General features: G+C 36.9%; 1 protein-coding gene across 1 annotated transcript in view; it reads right to left on the minus strand.

The window, feature by feature from the left end:
- NEB (nebulin) overlaps positions 1-13,852 on the minus strand; it is a 265,912-nt gene that overhangs the window by 123,165 nt on the left and 128,895 nt on the right. The window contains exons 75-77 of the mRNA XM_006880817.1: positions 12,392-12,496; positions 12,158-12,265; positions 11,433-11,744 (exon numbers count right to left, since the gene is read on the minus strand). Coding sequence (XP_006880879.1) covers positions 11,433-11,744; positions 12,158-12,265; positions 12,392-12,496 — 525 coding nt within the window. The remainder of the gene's footprint in view (positions 1-11,432; positions 11,745-12,157; positions 12,266-12,391; positions 12,497-13,852) is intronic.

The following is a 13,852-nucleotide window of genomic DNA, read 5'->3' on the forward strand; positions in this document are numbered from 1 at the left end:
ACACCAGTTCTAACTTATTTTTTCAGTCTTATCTCATACATGCTTCCCTTTGGCCTGATCTTGGTGGGCAGCTTGTGGTTTGCATGCGGTAAACACCTCTTTGTTTATGTTGGTCATTATTTGTGAACCACTCCCTGCTTCCTCCTCACAGACCTACTCCACATTCATCTCCCAGCAAAATCATCACTTCCTCAGAAAAATGTTCCTTCCTTTTCTTTCCTTGACACTCTATATCATCCAGTCCTCATTTTTTTTTAAAAAAAGAATCCCCAAAACAAAAAACAAACTAATATACTCTTACTAACATCTCTTTCTTTGTTATTATTGTGAACTCCCTAAGGTCTAGAGCACAGGGTGTCTTTGTCTTCATTTTTTCACACAGTACCATCAGTACATAGTACAATGCCTGGCACATGGCATGTCTAATAAGTGTATTTAAAGGGTAACTAAGCATTCCATCACTCACGCTACAATTTTGACCTCAGCTGAGTTTTCTTTTATTAAGACGGCACCTTCCTTTAAATCAGACTTGCATTTAATTGGCTTTGTAAACCTGCTTCCTCAGATATAGGTAAGTGGGTAAAGCAAATCAAATTACTTTAGTTAAATGCTAGTTACTAATTTTAGGGGATAAAAGAGACCTGGTGGTACAATAGTTAAGCTGGAAACTGCTGACTGAAGGATTGGCTACTGAAAACCAGCCAGCAACTCAAGACCTGGTGACTTGTTGTCATAAAGATAACAGCTCAGTAAAACTCCTGGAGCAGTTCTAGTCTGTTGAACAAAATAGATTTTATGGCACTTAATAACAGCAAAGTTTATAAAAAGTAATTGTTTTGCTCAAAAATGGGATTTTAAAAATGAGTTGATACGATGCAAATTTCAGGCTAAAATGGTATTAAGTGGTTTAGAAATGTTAGACATTCTCGGACTTAAAAGAGAATAATAACATATGTTTTGGTCTTTAAAGTTTTACGGATAATCAAATTCTGAAGAAGAGATTTCTAAAGAAAGGTACATATGGATTCTGAAGATTCGTTTCCTCAGTCAAAATCTATCACTTAGCAATATATCTCAAATGAGAGCATTTCTTACTATAAACAATTTATTTTAAGGAAGTGTTCCTTGAAGCTTAAGAATCATGTTTAGAAACAGAAAGGAATATATCCGTTGTACATGGGAAGTAAATAACCTAGTTGAACTCATCATTTACAAAAGATAAAATGGGAAAAAATATAAGTTAATCTGAAAGAAGAGTTTTGGAGACGTTAATAGAATATAATGTCATGAAGATTTGCTAAAGGAAATTAGTGAGTGGTAGAGCATACCTTTGAAATTTGTTTTAAAAAAGACATACCTGCCCTTCTTCAATACTTAATAGAAAGGCCATGGAAGTTTGTGTTTAATAGACTCTAAATAATACACCTTATGAAGCAATCTATCAAATACCTACTAATATCGTTAAGAAGGAAAATGAAAATTTTCTGAACAAACCCAGCAGGAAGGTAGTCAGCTAATAATGTGGTAAAACACTGAAGTGAGGGGATTGAGTTTTCAAGTATTGAAAACAGTCACCATGGAAAGCAATAGAAGATGTTCTTCATGGGAAAGATGTCCCCATTTGATCTCCCCACACAACGTCACTTACGTCACTCTGCAGGTCATATGCTTTCCTGGCTTGGATCACATCATTCTGGTCTGGAAAGCAAGACCACTGGTGGAGGTACTGGCGGTAGTCCACGTTGCTTGCTAGCGCCTGGCCTTCTTTGGCAGCATTGATGGATACCATGTCCACGGGAATGGAGATCTTAGCTTTATGGTCATTGTAGGCCTTTTTGTAGAGCCTGTCATTCTGCATTTTTAACACATTTGCTGCCCAAGCCAGCTTAGGATCTTCCTTGGCATTGCGGCATCCAATATAATGGCCTTTCTGTTTCTCATAAGCAGTTTTATACAGGTACTAGTATATGTGAACAAAAGAAAGAAAAGGAGTTTTTCCCCAACTTAGTTTTTCTAGAGATCATGCTCAGAAAAATTTCATCTGGTGGTAGTGATACTATTTTTCTTTAATCCATAAACTAAATTGTACACTTATTCATACAGCACATAATACTTTTGTCTATTTGCACAAAAACAGGTGATAATCTTTAAAGCAAGCTCTGTGCTTTAGGAAAATTCTCCTAATTAACTTTTGTCCAGTATTTCTCAAACATCACATATCTTTTAACACCCTTCCATGCTTTAGCATAAACAAGAACCATAAACTGTTTCATAATTTATTTTAAATCAACTTGATTCTTTGCTTCAATAAATTTGTTTTAAAGACTTCTTTTACAATTTAGCACACTACTTAAATAGAAAACTAAGAACATTTTTCTAGCATTTATTGAAAAGAAAGAACTATCTTTTTTTAAAAACCACAACTAATAAAAACAAAACCACCCATCAACAAATGAACGGATAGAGAAGCTTTTGTACATTAACACAATGGAATATTATGCAGCACTGAAAAACAAAGAACTCACAAAATATTATACAAAATGGGTGACCATGGAGGACATTATGCTGAGTGAAATATCTCTTTCACAAAAAGACAAATACTGCATATGCCACTGTTATAAAACAGGAAAGACATGGGGGTTGGATAAAAACTAAAAAAAGGGGATAATAATGTACACAGCATTGAAACAGATGAGTGAGAGAACTGTATAAAAGAAAGATATGATTTGGTATTCTTGGCATGACAAGAATCCAGAATAAGAGCTACATAGTAAAATGGAATATGGGTGGGGATTGAATAAACAATGAAAGAATTTTTTTTTTTCCAGAGAAAAAAGTAAACTGGGGGCGGGTAGGGAGAAAAATTTACAACAGTGAATGAATGGAAAGGAAAAAAAAACCAAAACCCAAACCCCATAACTTTGTCAATGTGCTGCATAAAATTACTACAGGAACCATCAGTGTGGTGTATGAATGCCAGACTTTGAGGAACAACAGAACTCCCTGTACCTACTTGATCCTACCATGTCTGCTTACTAACTAACTGGTAGTCTCAAGAGAATGAAATAAAAATAAAAATGTGTACTTAAATATAAGCTGAGAAGAATCAAGCACAGATAAAAGAAGGTCTTCAAAATGTTCAGTGAGCCTTGTTTGGATTTGACTTTTAGAAGAACATACCTCTGGAAACTCTAAATGATAAATGATGATAGTTATAGAAAGGATTCAGGCCTTTTGTTCATAGGGTCACTTGCTGTGAGTTGTGCTTGACTCAACGGCAATCATCAACAACAACTAATAACAATTATGTACATTTCCATTCCTGAGTAATTAAATTAGAAATTAACACATTATTAACCACTCTCTGATTCCTCCTTAGTGTTCACTAAGGATGGAGAAGGAGGAGCTCTTACATCACTGGCAATGTCCCTGGAAGCCCTGGCATGCTTGATTCCAATGGCATCTGCTCTCAGGTCATAGCCAGTCATCTTGACATCTTCCCAGGCTTGCTGATAATGTTTCTGCAAATAAAGGTAGTAATGCCACAATCAATCTGAAGAAGGAGCGACTGAGTATGGAGTACTGACGTATTCAAGGACCAACATTAACAGAAACACTCAAAATTAAATTCTCCTATGATTTAGAAAAACAAGTTGACCTTGAATTCCTATAAATTATTAATGACAGTAAAAGAAAAGTTATCTTGCAATAATTCTCTTTTCATCTCTTTTTTTGGTAGTGTTTTGGCTTGTTTTTAAAAAAAAAATTTTAAAAAGAATTCTTTTTTTAAAAGATGGATATTTAAGAGACAATAGAACATGTGAAAAATGTGTGTGTGTGTGTGTGTGTGTGTGTGTAAAAGGAAAAATAATGAAGGGCTAGTAAAAAGGAGAACTAAATATTACCACATATGTTTTTGTGTTGTATTTGTGGTGAAATTACCGTACTTTTCCTTTCAACAAAGAGACTAATCTTTATATTGTAAAATCACTAGAGACACATGCACAGCAATTTAATATATTAATGTAAAGGTTAGAAATCAAATGGTAGGGAAACACATTCGGCCAAACTTTCAAAGTTTCAGTTATCTAGTGTTTTGCAAAGCAGACGAAGACTTCGTGTCTTACATTGCTGATCTGCAGTGCATTGAGCTTGGACTGCAGCATCACTGGAGTGTCAGCTGGCACGTTCACGTTCGCCTTCTCTTTATCCCAAGCATCTCGATACAAGGGCTGGTTGAAATTAAAAGAGAGAGAGAGAGAGAGAGAAAGAGAGAGAGAGAGAGGTATGGTTGATTTATAAATCATTCAATTACAAATATAATAAAATTATAGGTAAAATGAAAGTGCTCTTTGAATATCAGTATAGATCACTTCTTGCCTTATATTTAAAAGATGTCAATTGTGATTTCAACAATAAAAATATGTTGATGTGTGATATAGTATACATTTAAAATGTGTCAGAAATATGGTAGTAAAATATTTCTATTCCATTCAGTCACATTTAATCATCCTCTGGTAAGTCCATGTTGCAGCAGTCACAGGCAACTGTATCTAAACTACTAATTAAGATCTGAGGGACCTCTAGTGGCCTAGTGGATAAAGAGTAGTGCCATCAACCCAAGGGCAGGTGATTCTAATCCACTAGCTGCCCTGAGAGAGAAAGATGGGAAATTTCCTCCCATGGAATGCTCAGCCTCTGAAAATCCACTGGAGGGTCAGCTGTGAGTCAGTTCTGACTCAACAGCAATGAATGACTGAGTGAATCAGGACATGCCATCTTGTCCCAAATGATTGCTATAATGTCTAATCCTGAGCTGCCTTAACATATTTCATGACTATATAGTAATAAAGAAAACTTTTTATAGAATTAATAGGTGCATCAATATTATAGTCAAGTTTCTAAAGTGTGATTAAAATGTGTATCAGAGTCAATGAAACATGATTATGAATGCCCATCCTTCTCCCGATTGCACTTACATTGACTAAAGATTTATTGAAGCAAATAAAATGTGGAGACTGCTAGTTGGTTGACAATATGTAGGTACATCTGAATACACACAGGTGCAATGCTGGTATTGTTGTTGTTTGTTGTTGTTAGGTGCCGTCGAGTCGTTTGCGACTCATAGCGACCCTATGTACAACAGTCCTAAACCCTGCTCTATCCTGTACCAATCGCATTGCCTCTGACACACCCATCCCGAGTGCCCCAGTCACTGAATCAATCCACCTCATAGAGGGTCTTCTCCCCCTGCAGTGTCCCTCCACTCTACCCAGCATGATGTCCCTCTCTAAAGACCTGTCTCTCCTTACAACATGTCCAAAGTATGTCAGACGAAGCCCCAGAATGCTGGTATTAGCAGTTTTAAATTCACATTCGAAGCCTTCTTGATAGAAACTTTTTCAACATGTCTGAACATGCCCTCACCCGACTTACCTCACTGATCTGCACTGCATTGATCTTTGCCAGGACTACTTCAGGAGTATCCACAATGCTGGTGAATTTGAGAGCCTCAGGTCTGACACGATACAATCTTTCATTCATGAGATTCTGGGCATTCTTCACTCTCATCACTTCCACGGAACCTTCTGGCAACCATCCGATACCCTTCATCCATTCCAGGTCAGATTTGTACACATTCTACATGAAGGAAAAGAAGAGTCAAATGTACCAATAATGGCTTGGGGCTACTGAGCTGTATCACCTCCATTTCTATCAGTTGGGTCACTAGTAACACGAAAACCAAGGATCAGCACCAAATGTTGCTTTTGGGGAGTTTTGCTTCTGCTATACATCTCCAAGAGATGCTCACAGGCTCCTGAAATTGAAAGAAGGTTCACAAGTAGCACTTGAAATGATAGCAATATTTGCCACTTTTGTTTTTATGTAATAAGGCGAGCTTCTCCCCACTTGAATTCTTCCTTGTATGAACCACTGGAAATAATATCTGTAAGAATCAGGAGAGGGAAAATCTTTATAGATATATATATATAAAGAGAAAAAAATTTTATTTTCCTTGCATGTCAGAGAAAACGTTGAAATCTTACATTTCCTTAAGCTTTTAAATCCAACATTTTCTTATACATATTTCTGAAATTTAAATAGCTGAACATGCAATGTAATAAATCTGAACAAAAAGAACTGAATTTTCTCCATAATTATAAAAGCAAAAAGGATTGTTTTTAAATTAACTGCCATAAATTGTAAGGACTTGCTAGGCTGTATTTAGCTTCTCATGGCTTCCCAAATGTTCACATGGTTAAGTGACTGAAAACTCAAGATAGGTGATGGTTTGGACTCACACACTGGCACTTCATAGCATAGGCCTGGAGATCTGCTTCTGAGAAGCCATGGGTTTAAAAATCCTGTGCTGCAGTTCTGTTCTGCACCAAAGGGACTGTCCTGAGTCAGAAGTGACTCTGGGGAAACTTCAAGTTTGCCAATTTCACTGCACCCCTAGGGAACACACTGTGGTTAAACATACATGCACACATCTCTTCTGAGACTGCTGATACTATACGCACATCGCTCTGAAGTTCATAAGCCTTCTTTGCCTGGATCACATCATTCTGGTCTGGCAGACAAGTCCACTGGTGCAGGTAATTGCGGTAATCAACATCGCTAACCAGGACCTGGCATTTCTTGGCCTGGACGATAGACATCATGTCCAGTGGTGTATTGTAGATTCCTTTGGACTTCTCATAAGCTTTCTTGTATTCTCTGTCACTCTGGATCTTGGCAGCATGGATAGACCATACCAACTTGGGGTCATCCTGAAGACTGCGGAAACCCACGTGGTGGCCCAGTTGCTTACGGTAACCTTCTTTGTATTTGTACTAAAGTTATGAAAAATCAGATAAACAGAAATGAAGTTAATTTATAAAGGGGTTTGCTTTGGAAAGGTTTTCAGAATGTTTTGCTAGCCTTACTGTATATTAAATCAACATTGGCAATAATTATATCTCAGGACATGATTCAAACCATGAGGGAAATGGTTTGGTGAAGAAGGATGATTTAAAAAGTAATAATTAACGTTTACTGGAGTTTGGAGGCTCATGTGTGAAGCAGTTGGATTCTGGAGGGTAAATTATCTTGTTTTTAGTTGAAAGTTGAATGTAAACTGTTCAGTGTTTTTTTTTTTAATTTCATTTGTAATCATGTGTGAGCTGATTGGATTTACTGGATTTAGTTAACAAACAGCCGGCCTTTGTATTTAAAAGTCCACTGGTGTAAAGTGCGTTTGGGAAGAACATTCTCTTAAGTAGTACAGCATTGGTCTGTCAGTTGCTGTACTGAGATAAGTTGGGGTTGCTGTGATTCTGAACACCGGGCCACTGGTGTGTCAAATGCCATTATTGTTACACATGGTGGACAGTGTTTGGTGGAGCTCTCAGATTAAGACAGAGTTGGAAGCAGAATTGGCATCCACTTCCTAAACAACATGCCTTTCGAAATTATGAACACTAGAGAAATTATGATAGTTATAGAACAGGGTTCAAATCTTTTGTTCATAATGTTGCTATGAATTGTGCTCTACTTCTGGCACTTAGCAACAGCAACAATTACTGAGCAACCACTATGAACCAGGTGTTACGAATGCTTCAAATGTATTAGAGTGAAATTGCTGAGTCTTGAGTCAAAAAGAGTCAAACAGTGCTGTTATTAATCCTCATACTATTTCTATGGGGTAGCTATTATTAGTACATGTTTTGTATAGGAAAAAAAAGCTACAATGAAGGTAATCTTTGTTCCTAATGTTGTCTTACAGTTAAATAGCAAAACATTAGGTCAAATACTCTTCTAAGAGTTTCAAAGGCACCCCAGGTAGGGAGAAGTTTTGTGGGTTAGGAGACAGACAAGAAAGATGCACGTTTCAAGGGTGAACAACATTGTTGATTTGAATCAGAAGGTGGAAACAAGTTTCTATCTGATGAATGTCTTAATAGTAGAGGAATTTGGTTTCTTTCCTATGTTTTCGAAGGGTGCTACCTGTGACCTTAACATGAAAACATAGACAAGAGAGAGACTGAGAGAAAAGAGAACCCAGAGTCAATGACCAAAGGTCACCAAGGGGCTTGAAAATGAATTATTGAAGTTGTTGGTAAGCTTTGAAATGAGTGTTAATTGAACTTTAAAAATGATATATGATATAATACATAAGCCTCCAATGTAGTATGCTGTACATAAAATCTACATTTACATTTAAAGGTCTAATCTAAATTTAAGGTCTCTAACCAAACTATCATTATTAGTTACAGCATTTAGAAAAACGTTAGGAATAGTATAACTTTTTTCTGAATGTTTTCCAAGAATTTCATACAGACTCTTCATCTTTACTTAGAAGTTATCTCATATATATATATCTCATCTATGATACATTAATTTCCTGTCCTATTTCAATTCATTTAAATACATTAAGCCTTTAGGATAAGACATATCATTGGAAATCCTGTCCATATTTGCTTTATGGAGGAGAAACACTAGAACAAAAGAGATGGAACTCTACCTCACTGGCAATTTCTCTTGAAGCCTTTGCATGTTTGATTTCAATGGCATCAGCTCTGATATCATAGCCTTTCTGCTTGGCTTCATCCCAGTCTTTTTGGTAGAGTTTCTATAGATAGAAAGAACAGATTTGACATAAGAATGAAAAATAATTGAAGGTATCAAAAGTATTCACAATATAAATCTTAAGCCTTCATGTAGATGAAGACATCATTGAGAAACAAACATTCATTTCTGAGTTTTATTGTTGTTGTTGGTTGTTTATTTTGTGGGGTTCATGGTACTCTGATGATCACTTTTTAGTTAACATCTAAATCTATATAAGTGAATCTTTGCATTCATTGCAATCTGTTATGTCTGGTAATATTGCACTACACAGTAGAAGGAAATGAAAACTCAAGTATAAAGTTAGAGAAATTTTTCTAAAACTGTTTTAAAAAATTTTGTTGTTATGACTTAGCTAAAAATTTACAGAGCAAACTAGTTTCCCATCTGCTAGTTTGTAGGTGAAGCAGTCCATGGCTCGGCTGTATTCCAATAATGTGTTTCTGCCCTGGGCTCCTCCTTTCCTTTCATCTGAATGCTTGAGCCCTTCCTGCTTTTTCATCTTTGCTTTTAAACAAATATTGGCCTTTTTTGTCTCATAGAGTTAATTGTTCTGAGGAAGACCTTTCTCTTAGAAGCTGTTGTCTATTTAATGGATGGATCTCTTAGTTGTCTGAAAGGTGATCTCTGGGAAGGACTGAAGGGTGCCTTAGGGTCACAGTCTTGGGAATTCTTCCATCCTTTCTCAGACCAGTAAGTCTATAAATTTAAGATTGTAAATTTGTTTGAAAATTTGAGTTTTTGTTCTATATTATTCTCCCACTCTGTTCAGGAAATGTTAAAGAACTTTTCACCAAGATATCTTTGTCAACATGTTTTCCCTTAATTTTACTCTTTCAATATTCAGAGACCTCAGCTAAAGGAATGTGATAGAGATATAATACATATTTTGTTTCTTGCATGAAATTAAAACTTGGCTTTTGATAATGGTTTATGGTCTTGAAATACCAAACAAGAAAGTTCTGGATCAATCAAAACACCTAAAGAAAGGCTGTCCTACATCTTCTAGTGAAATAATTTTTGACTACTGATTTCATTACTCCAAGTTCTCAGATAATGGAACGGAGATATAAATGCGGGGGGGGGGGGCGGTTGAAACCCTCAAGGTGAAAAGAGGATATGAATATTATTCAGGTATCCCATTTCCTGCAGCCTAATTTTATCTAAAGTATTATATAATTTTCTGTCCATATTATATTGGGAAGGACAGCTAAAGAGAAAATGACTAGTACCAAAAGTCATAGATATTGTTAAAGTACGCAATCTGTCCATTATAACATACTGCACGTGCACTGACAGATATTATCCTGTAAGACATTTATACTTCATGCTCCGTACATTGCTGATTTGTAAGGCATTGAGTTGGGCCTGCAGCATGACCGGTGTGTCAGAAGGGATACTGATGTTGGTCTTATCTTTATTCCAGGCTTCCTGATAAAGCCTCTGTTGAGAGAAGAGAGAGAATATTTTAATATAGTAACAGAAAATGGGTACCTTAAACATAAGCTTTAGCAACTACTTAACCTAGAAAAATGCTTATGTATATATAATACCAACCCATATATAAGATTAATGCACATAAGTGGGATTAACTTGAGGACAACTAATGACAGCAGTTAAATAGTGCCCTCAAGTTGCAATGAAGGGATATTTTTTATTGCAGTGTCTCAGTGTACGTGTGTGGTTGAGGAAAGGCATGCTGGCATTTGGTAGTCATCTTCTTTTTTGCATGTGTCTTCACTGGTCTAGTCAAGAGAGTTTTAGAGTTGCTGTTGTCATCGTAGATCCTTGAAGAGCAGCCCATGTATGTTTGGGTGACACCATCTGAAACCAGAGTCCAGTCAAAAGAAAACTTAGTAGAAAGATGGTCCTTACCTCACTCATTTGCAGAGAATTGGCTTTTGCCAAGACAACTTCTGGAGTGTCAACAATGCAAGTGAATTTCAAGGCTTCTGGTTTAGTTCTGTAGAGCCTTTCATTCAGGAGGTCCTGTGCCCCTTTCACTCTGGTCATTTCTATGGAGCCTTCTGGCATCCAGCCAATACCACGTAGCCATTCCAGGTCAGCTTTATACACATTCTATAAAGGGGTGGGACACAAAATTTGTTCCACATGGATCAAAAGAATTAAGTACAAAGTCTCCAGGAGCTTATAAACATAGATGATGTAGTCCTCAAATAAGATCTGAAAATCACAATTATTCATTCTATTCATGAATAATGAAAAATACAGTATTATTGAATTTCACTTCAATGGCTGTTGTTTTTTAAAAATCACATGATGGAAAGATTTTTAAAAATGTCAAATCTCATTTCATTTTAATTCTACCATTATACAGCTAAGGAAATTCTGTTTAGCATTTCTGATATAGTAGTAGCTGTTTTTGTTAAGTACTGTGGAGTTGTAGACAATTCATATTGACCCTATCAAAGAAAGACCTGATCACTTGTAAAATTTTCATCATTTCTCCAACTTCATAGGGTTCCCAGAGGCAAGATATTTTGGAAGTGGATGCCACTCCTGCTTCCAAGCTTGTTTTAATCACGGAGTTCCACCAAACACTGTCTACCATGGGTAACCTTTTTTTTAAAAAAAAAAATCAGATGGCTGCCTGAAGCAGGATCTTTCATCTCACTTTTTTGCCCCTTGCATGATATAACTCCCATATACAGATTTTACACTCAAGATACAAATGGTGACCCATTGGGTTAAGTGTTGTAAAACCCACAGATGACCACAGAGGTACTAAGAGGACAATCAACTAATCTATGACCCCCCCATTTTACCCTTTCCAAAATTCACATACTAAGACTGTTACTTACATCACTCTGCAGTTCATAGGCCTTTTTGGCTTGGATGACATCATTTTGGTCAGGCAGGCATGTCCAGTTGTGTAGGTAATTGCGATAATCAATGTCACTGACCAGTGTCTGACATTTCTTGGCCAGCAAAATGCCCAACATGTCTACCGGGCTACTGAACTTGGTCTTCCACTTCTGGAAATCTTTCTTGTATTCCCTTTCACTCTGAATCTTCCCTGCATGCATGGCACACATAATCCTGGGATCATCTTGAACACTCTGGGCTCCAATGTGGTGGCCTTTCTGTTTCTCATAGGCTTCTTTGTATTTGTACTAAAACGACAGAAATTCCATTTTGTAAACTGGGTTTAGGTTACATATATGCTGATAATCACAGACAGCATGAAATTCCCCAAACATAATTTTTTTGTATCTCTGAATGATTGAAAATTGACATTTAATAGTGTCATAAAAATAAAACTAACACAAAAAATATGGGGGGGGGGGAAGCTAACACAACCACATATCTTCACTGCTGAAATCTGTTCCTGCAGCAGCTCTAACATAATTATATTTGATATTTTTCTTCTCTGTGACAGCAAAAAAAAAAAAAGAGTTTGGCAGGTAGGATGTAGAAATGGAGGAACAGTAAGGGAAGCAATTACACAGGATAGTCTACCATCAATGAATGCCTTGAGCTGTTTCTCAATATAGGAACCCAGTCAAATTTCATGGACAATACTCACATCACTGGCAATGTCCCTCGAGGCCTTGGCACTTTTGATGGAAATAGCATCAGCTCTCAGATCGTAGTCCTTCATCTTTGATTCATCCCATCCCTTAGTGTAAAGTTTCTAGGCAGAGGACAAAAGAAAATAAGTGTTTCAGAAAGCTAAATTTGCCAATTCCCAAAAAGAAGATTGGTAAGATGAGAAAAAGAATTCTTTCTAGAGAGGTTTGAACATGAGGAAATCTCTTACATGGCTAATATTGACAGAATTGCTCTTGGCTAGCATGATTTCAGGAGTGTCTGGCATGACGTGGATAGTGGTTTTGTCAGCATCCCAGGCTTCTGTATATAAATGCTGTGGAAGAGGGGGGCAGAAAAGGCCTTTGTTAACATCTATACTGTTACAGTCATCATCAGTACAAGATTTACATTTAATTCTAAAGTAGCCTTTTTCTAGGACATTTGAAGGTGGTATTGTTAGGTATCATTGAGTCAAATATGACTTATAGATGACTCATAGTGAGCGACCCTCTGAACAACAGATCTGAACGCTGTCTACCTTGTGCCATCCTCAAATCTCTGACACACCCAAACCCACTGCTGCAGTCACTGTGTCATCCCATCTCTTTTAAGGTTTCTTCTCCTCTGACCATCCACCTTTCCAAGCATGATGTCCCTCTCCAAAGAATAATCTCTCCTAGCAATACACCCAAAGTATGTGAGATGAAGCTTCACCATCCTTGCCTCCAAGAAGCATTCTACCTATATTTTTCCCAAGACATATCTGCTTATTCTTTCGGCAGTCCACGTGATATGTAATTTGAAGGTGAGGAAAGCAAAACAGCAAGAATGAAACAAGACAGTATTAAAAAAGAGGTATAGCATTTTCACAACTAATATGGAACAAATCAGTAGTCTCTATTATTTATTCTTTCCAGTGAATTTTAAGCTTAAAAATGCTGTCAGTAAGACACATTGTATTAGAATGATCATAAGAAACACAATGGGAATTAAAAAAAATTTTAAAGGCTTACAAAGATGAAGTTCAATCATATGACTAACATAGCATAAATCCCTGGACATCTCAAATTCAAACTAGAATCCACTACTTCCAAACTGTGTGACCTTGAGAAAGGTACTCAGTCCTTCTCCCCATCATCTCCAAACTCACTGTCATCAAATAATTCTGATTTGGGGTGAGTCTGTAGGACAGAGTAGAACTAGCTCACAGGATTTCAAGGAAACAAATCTTTATGGAAGCAAACTGCCTCATCTTTGTCCCCTGGAGTGGCTGGTGGTTTTGAACTGACAACTTTTTGGTTAGCAGCAGTTTGCTTTAAGCAGTGCACAATCAGAGTTTGATGAGAGGGATATTCACATTTAGTGAGGTCTTTTTGGAAGATTAACAAAACTACAATGTGTATTAGGTACCTGAGTCATAGTGTTGTTGTTGTTGTTGCTAGGAGTTAACAAATCTAACTTCTAGAGACCCCACAAGCCACAGACATAAGCCTTGCCCTCCCCGTGCCATCTTCACTACCTCTGATATACTCAAGCTCAGTGTTATAGTCACTGTGTCAATCCATATTGTTGAAGGGCCTCCTTGCTTTCTCTTCCCCACCACTTTTCTTAGTTGTTGTTGTTAAGTGCTGTTGAGTTGTAGACGACTCATAGTGACCTTTTGAATGAAAGACCTGAACACTTGTATAAC

This window comes from Elephantulus edwardii, unplaced genomic scaffold (genome assembly GCF_000299155.1).
Source record: "Elephantulus edwardii isolate Elephantulus edwardi_28Jun2011 unplaced genomic scaffold, EleEdw1.0 scaffold00010, whole genome shotgun sequence".
Classification (NCBI taxonomy): Eukaryota; Metazoa; Chordata; class Mammalia; order Macroscelidea; family Macroscelididae; genus Elephantulus; species Elephantulus edwardii.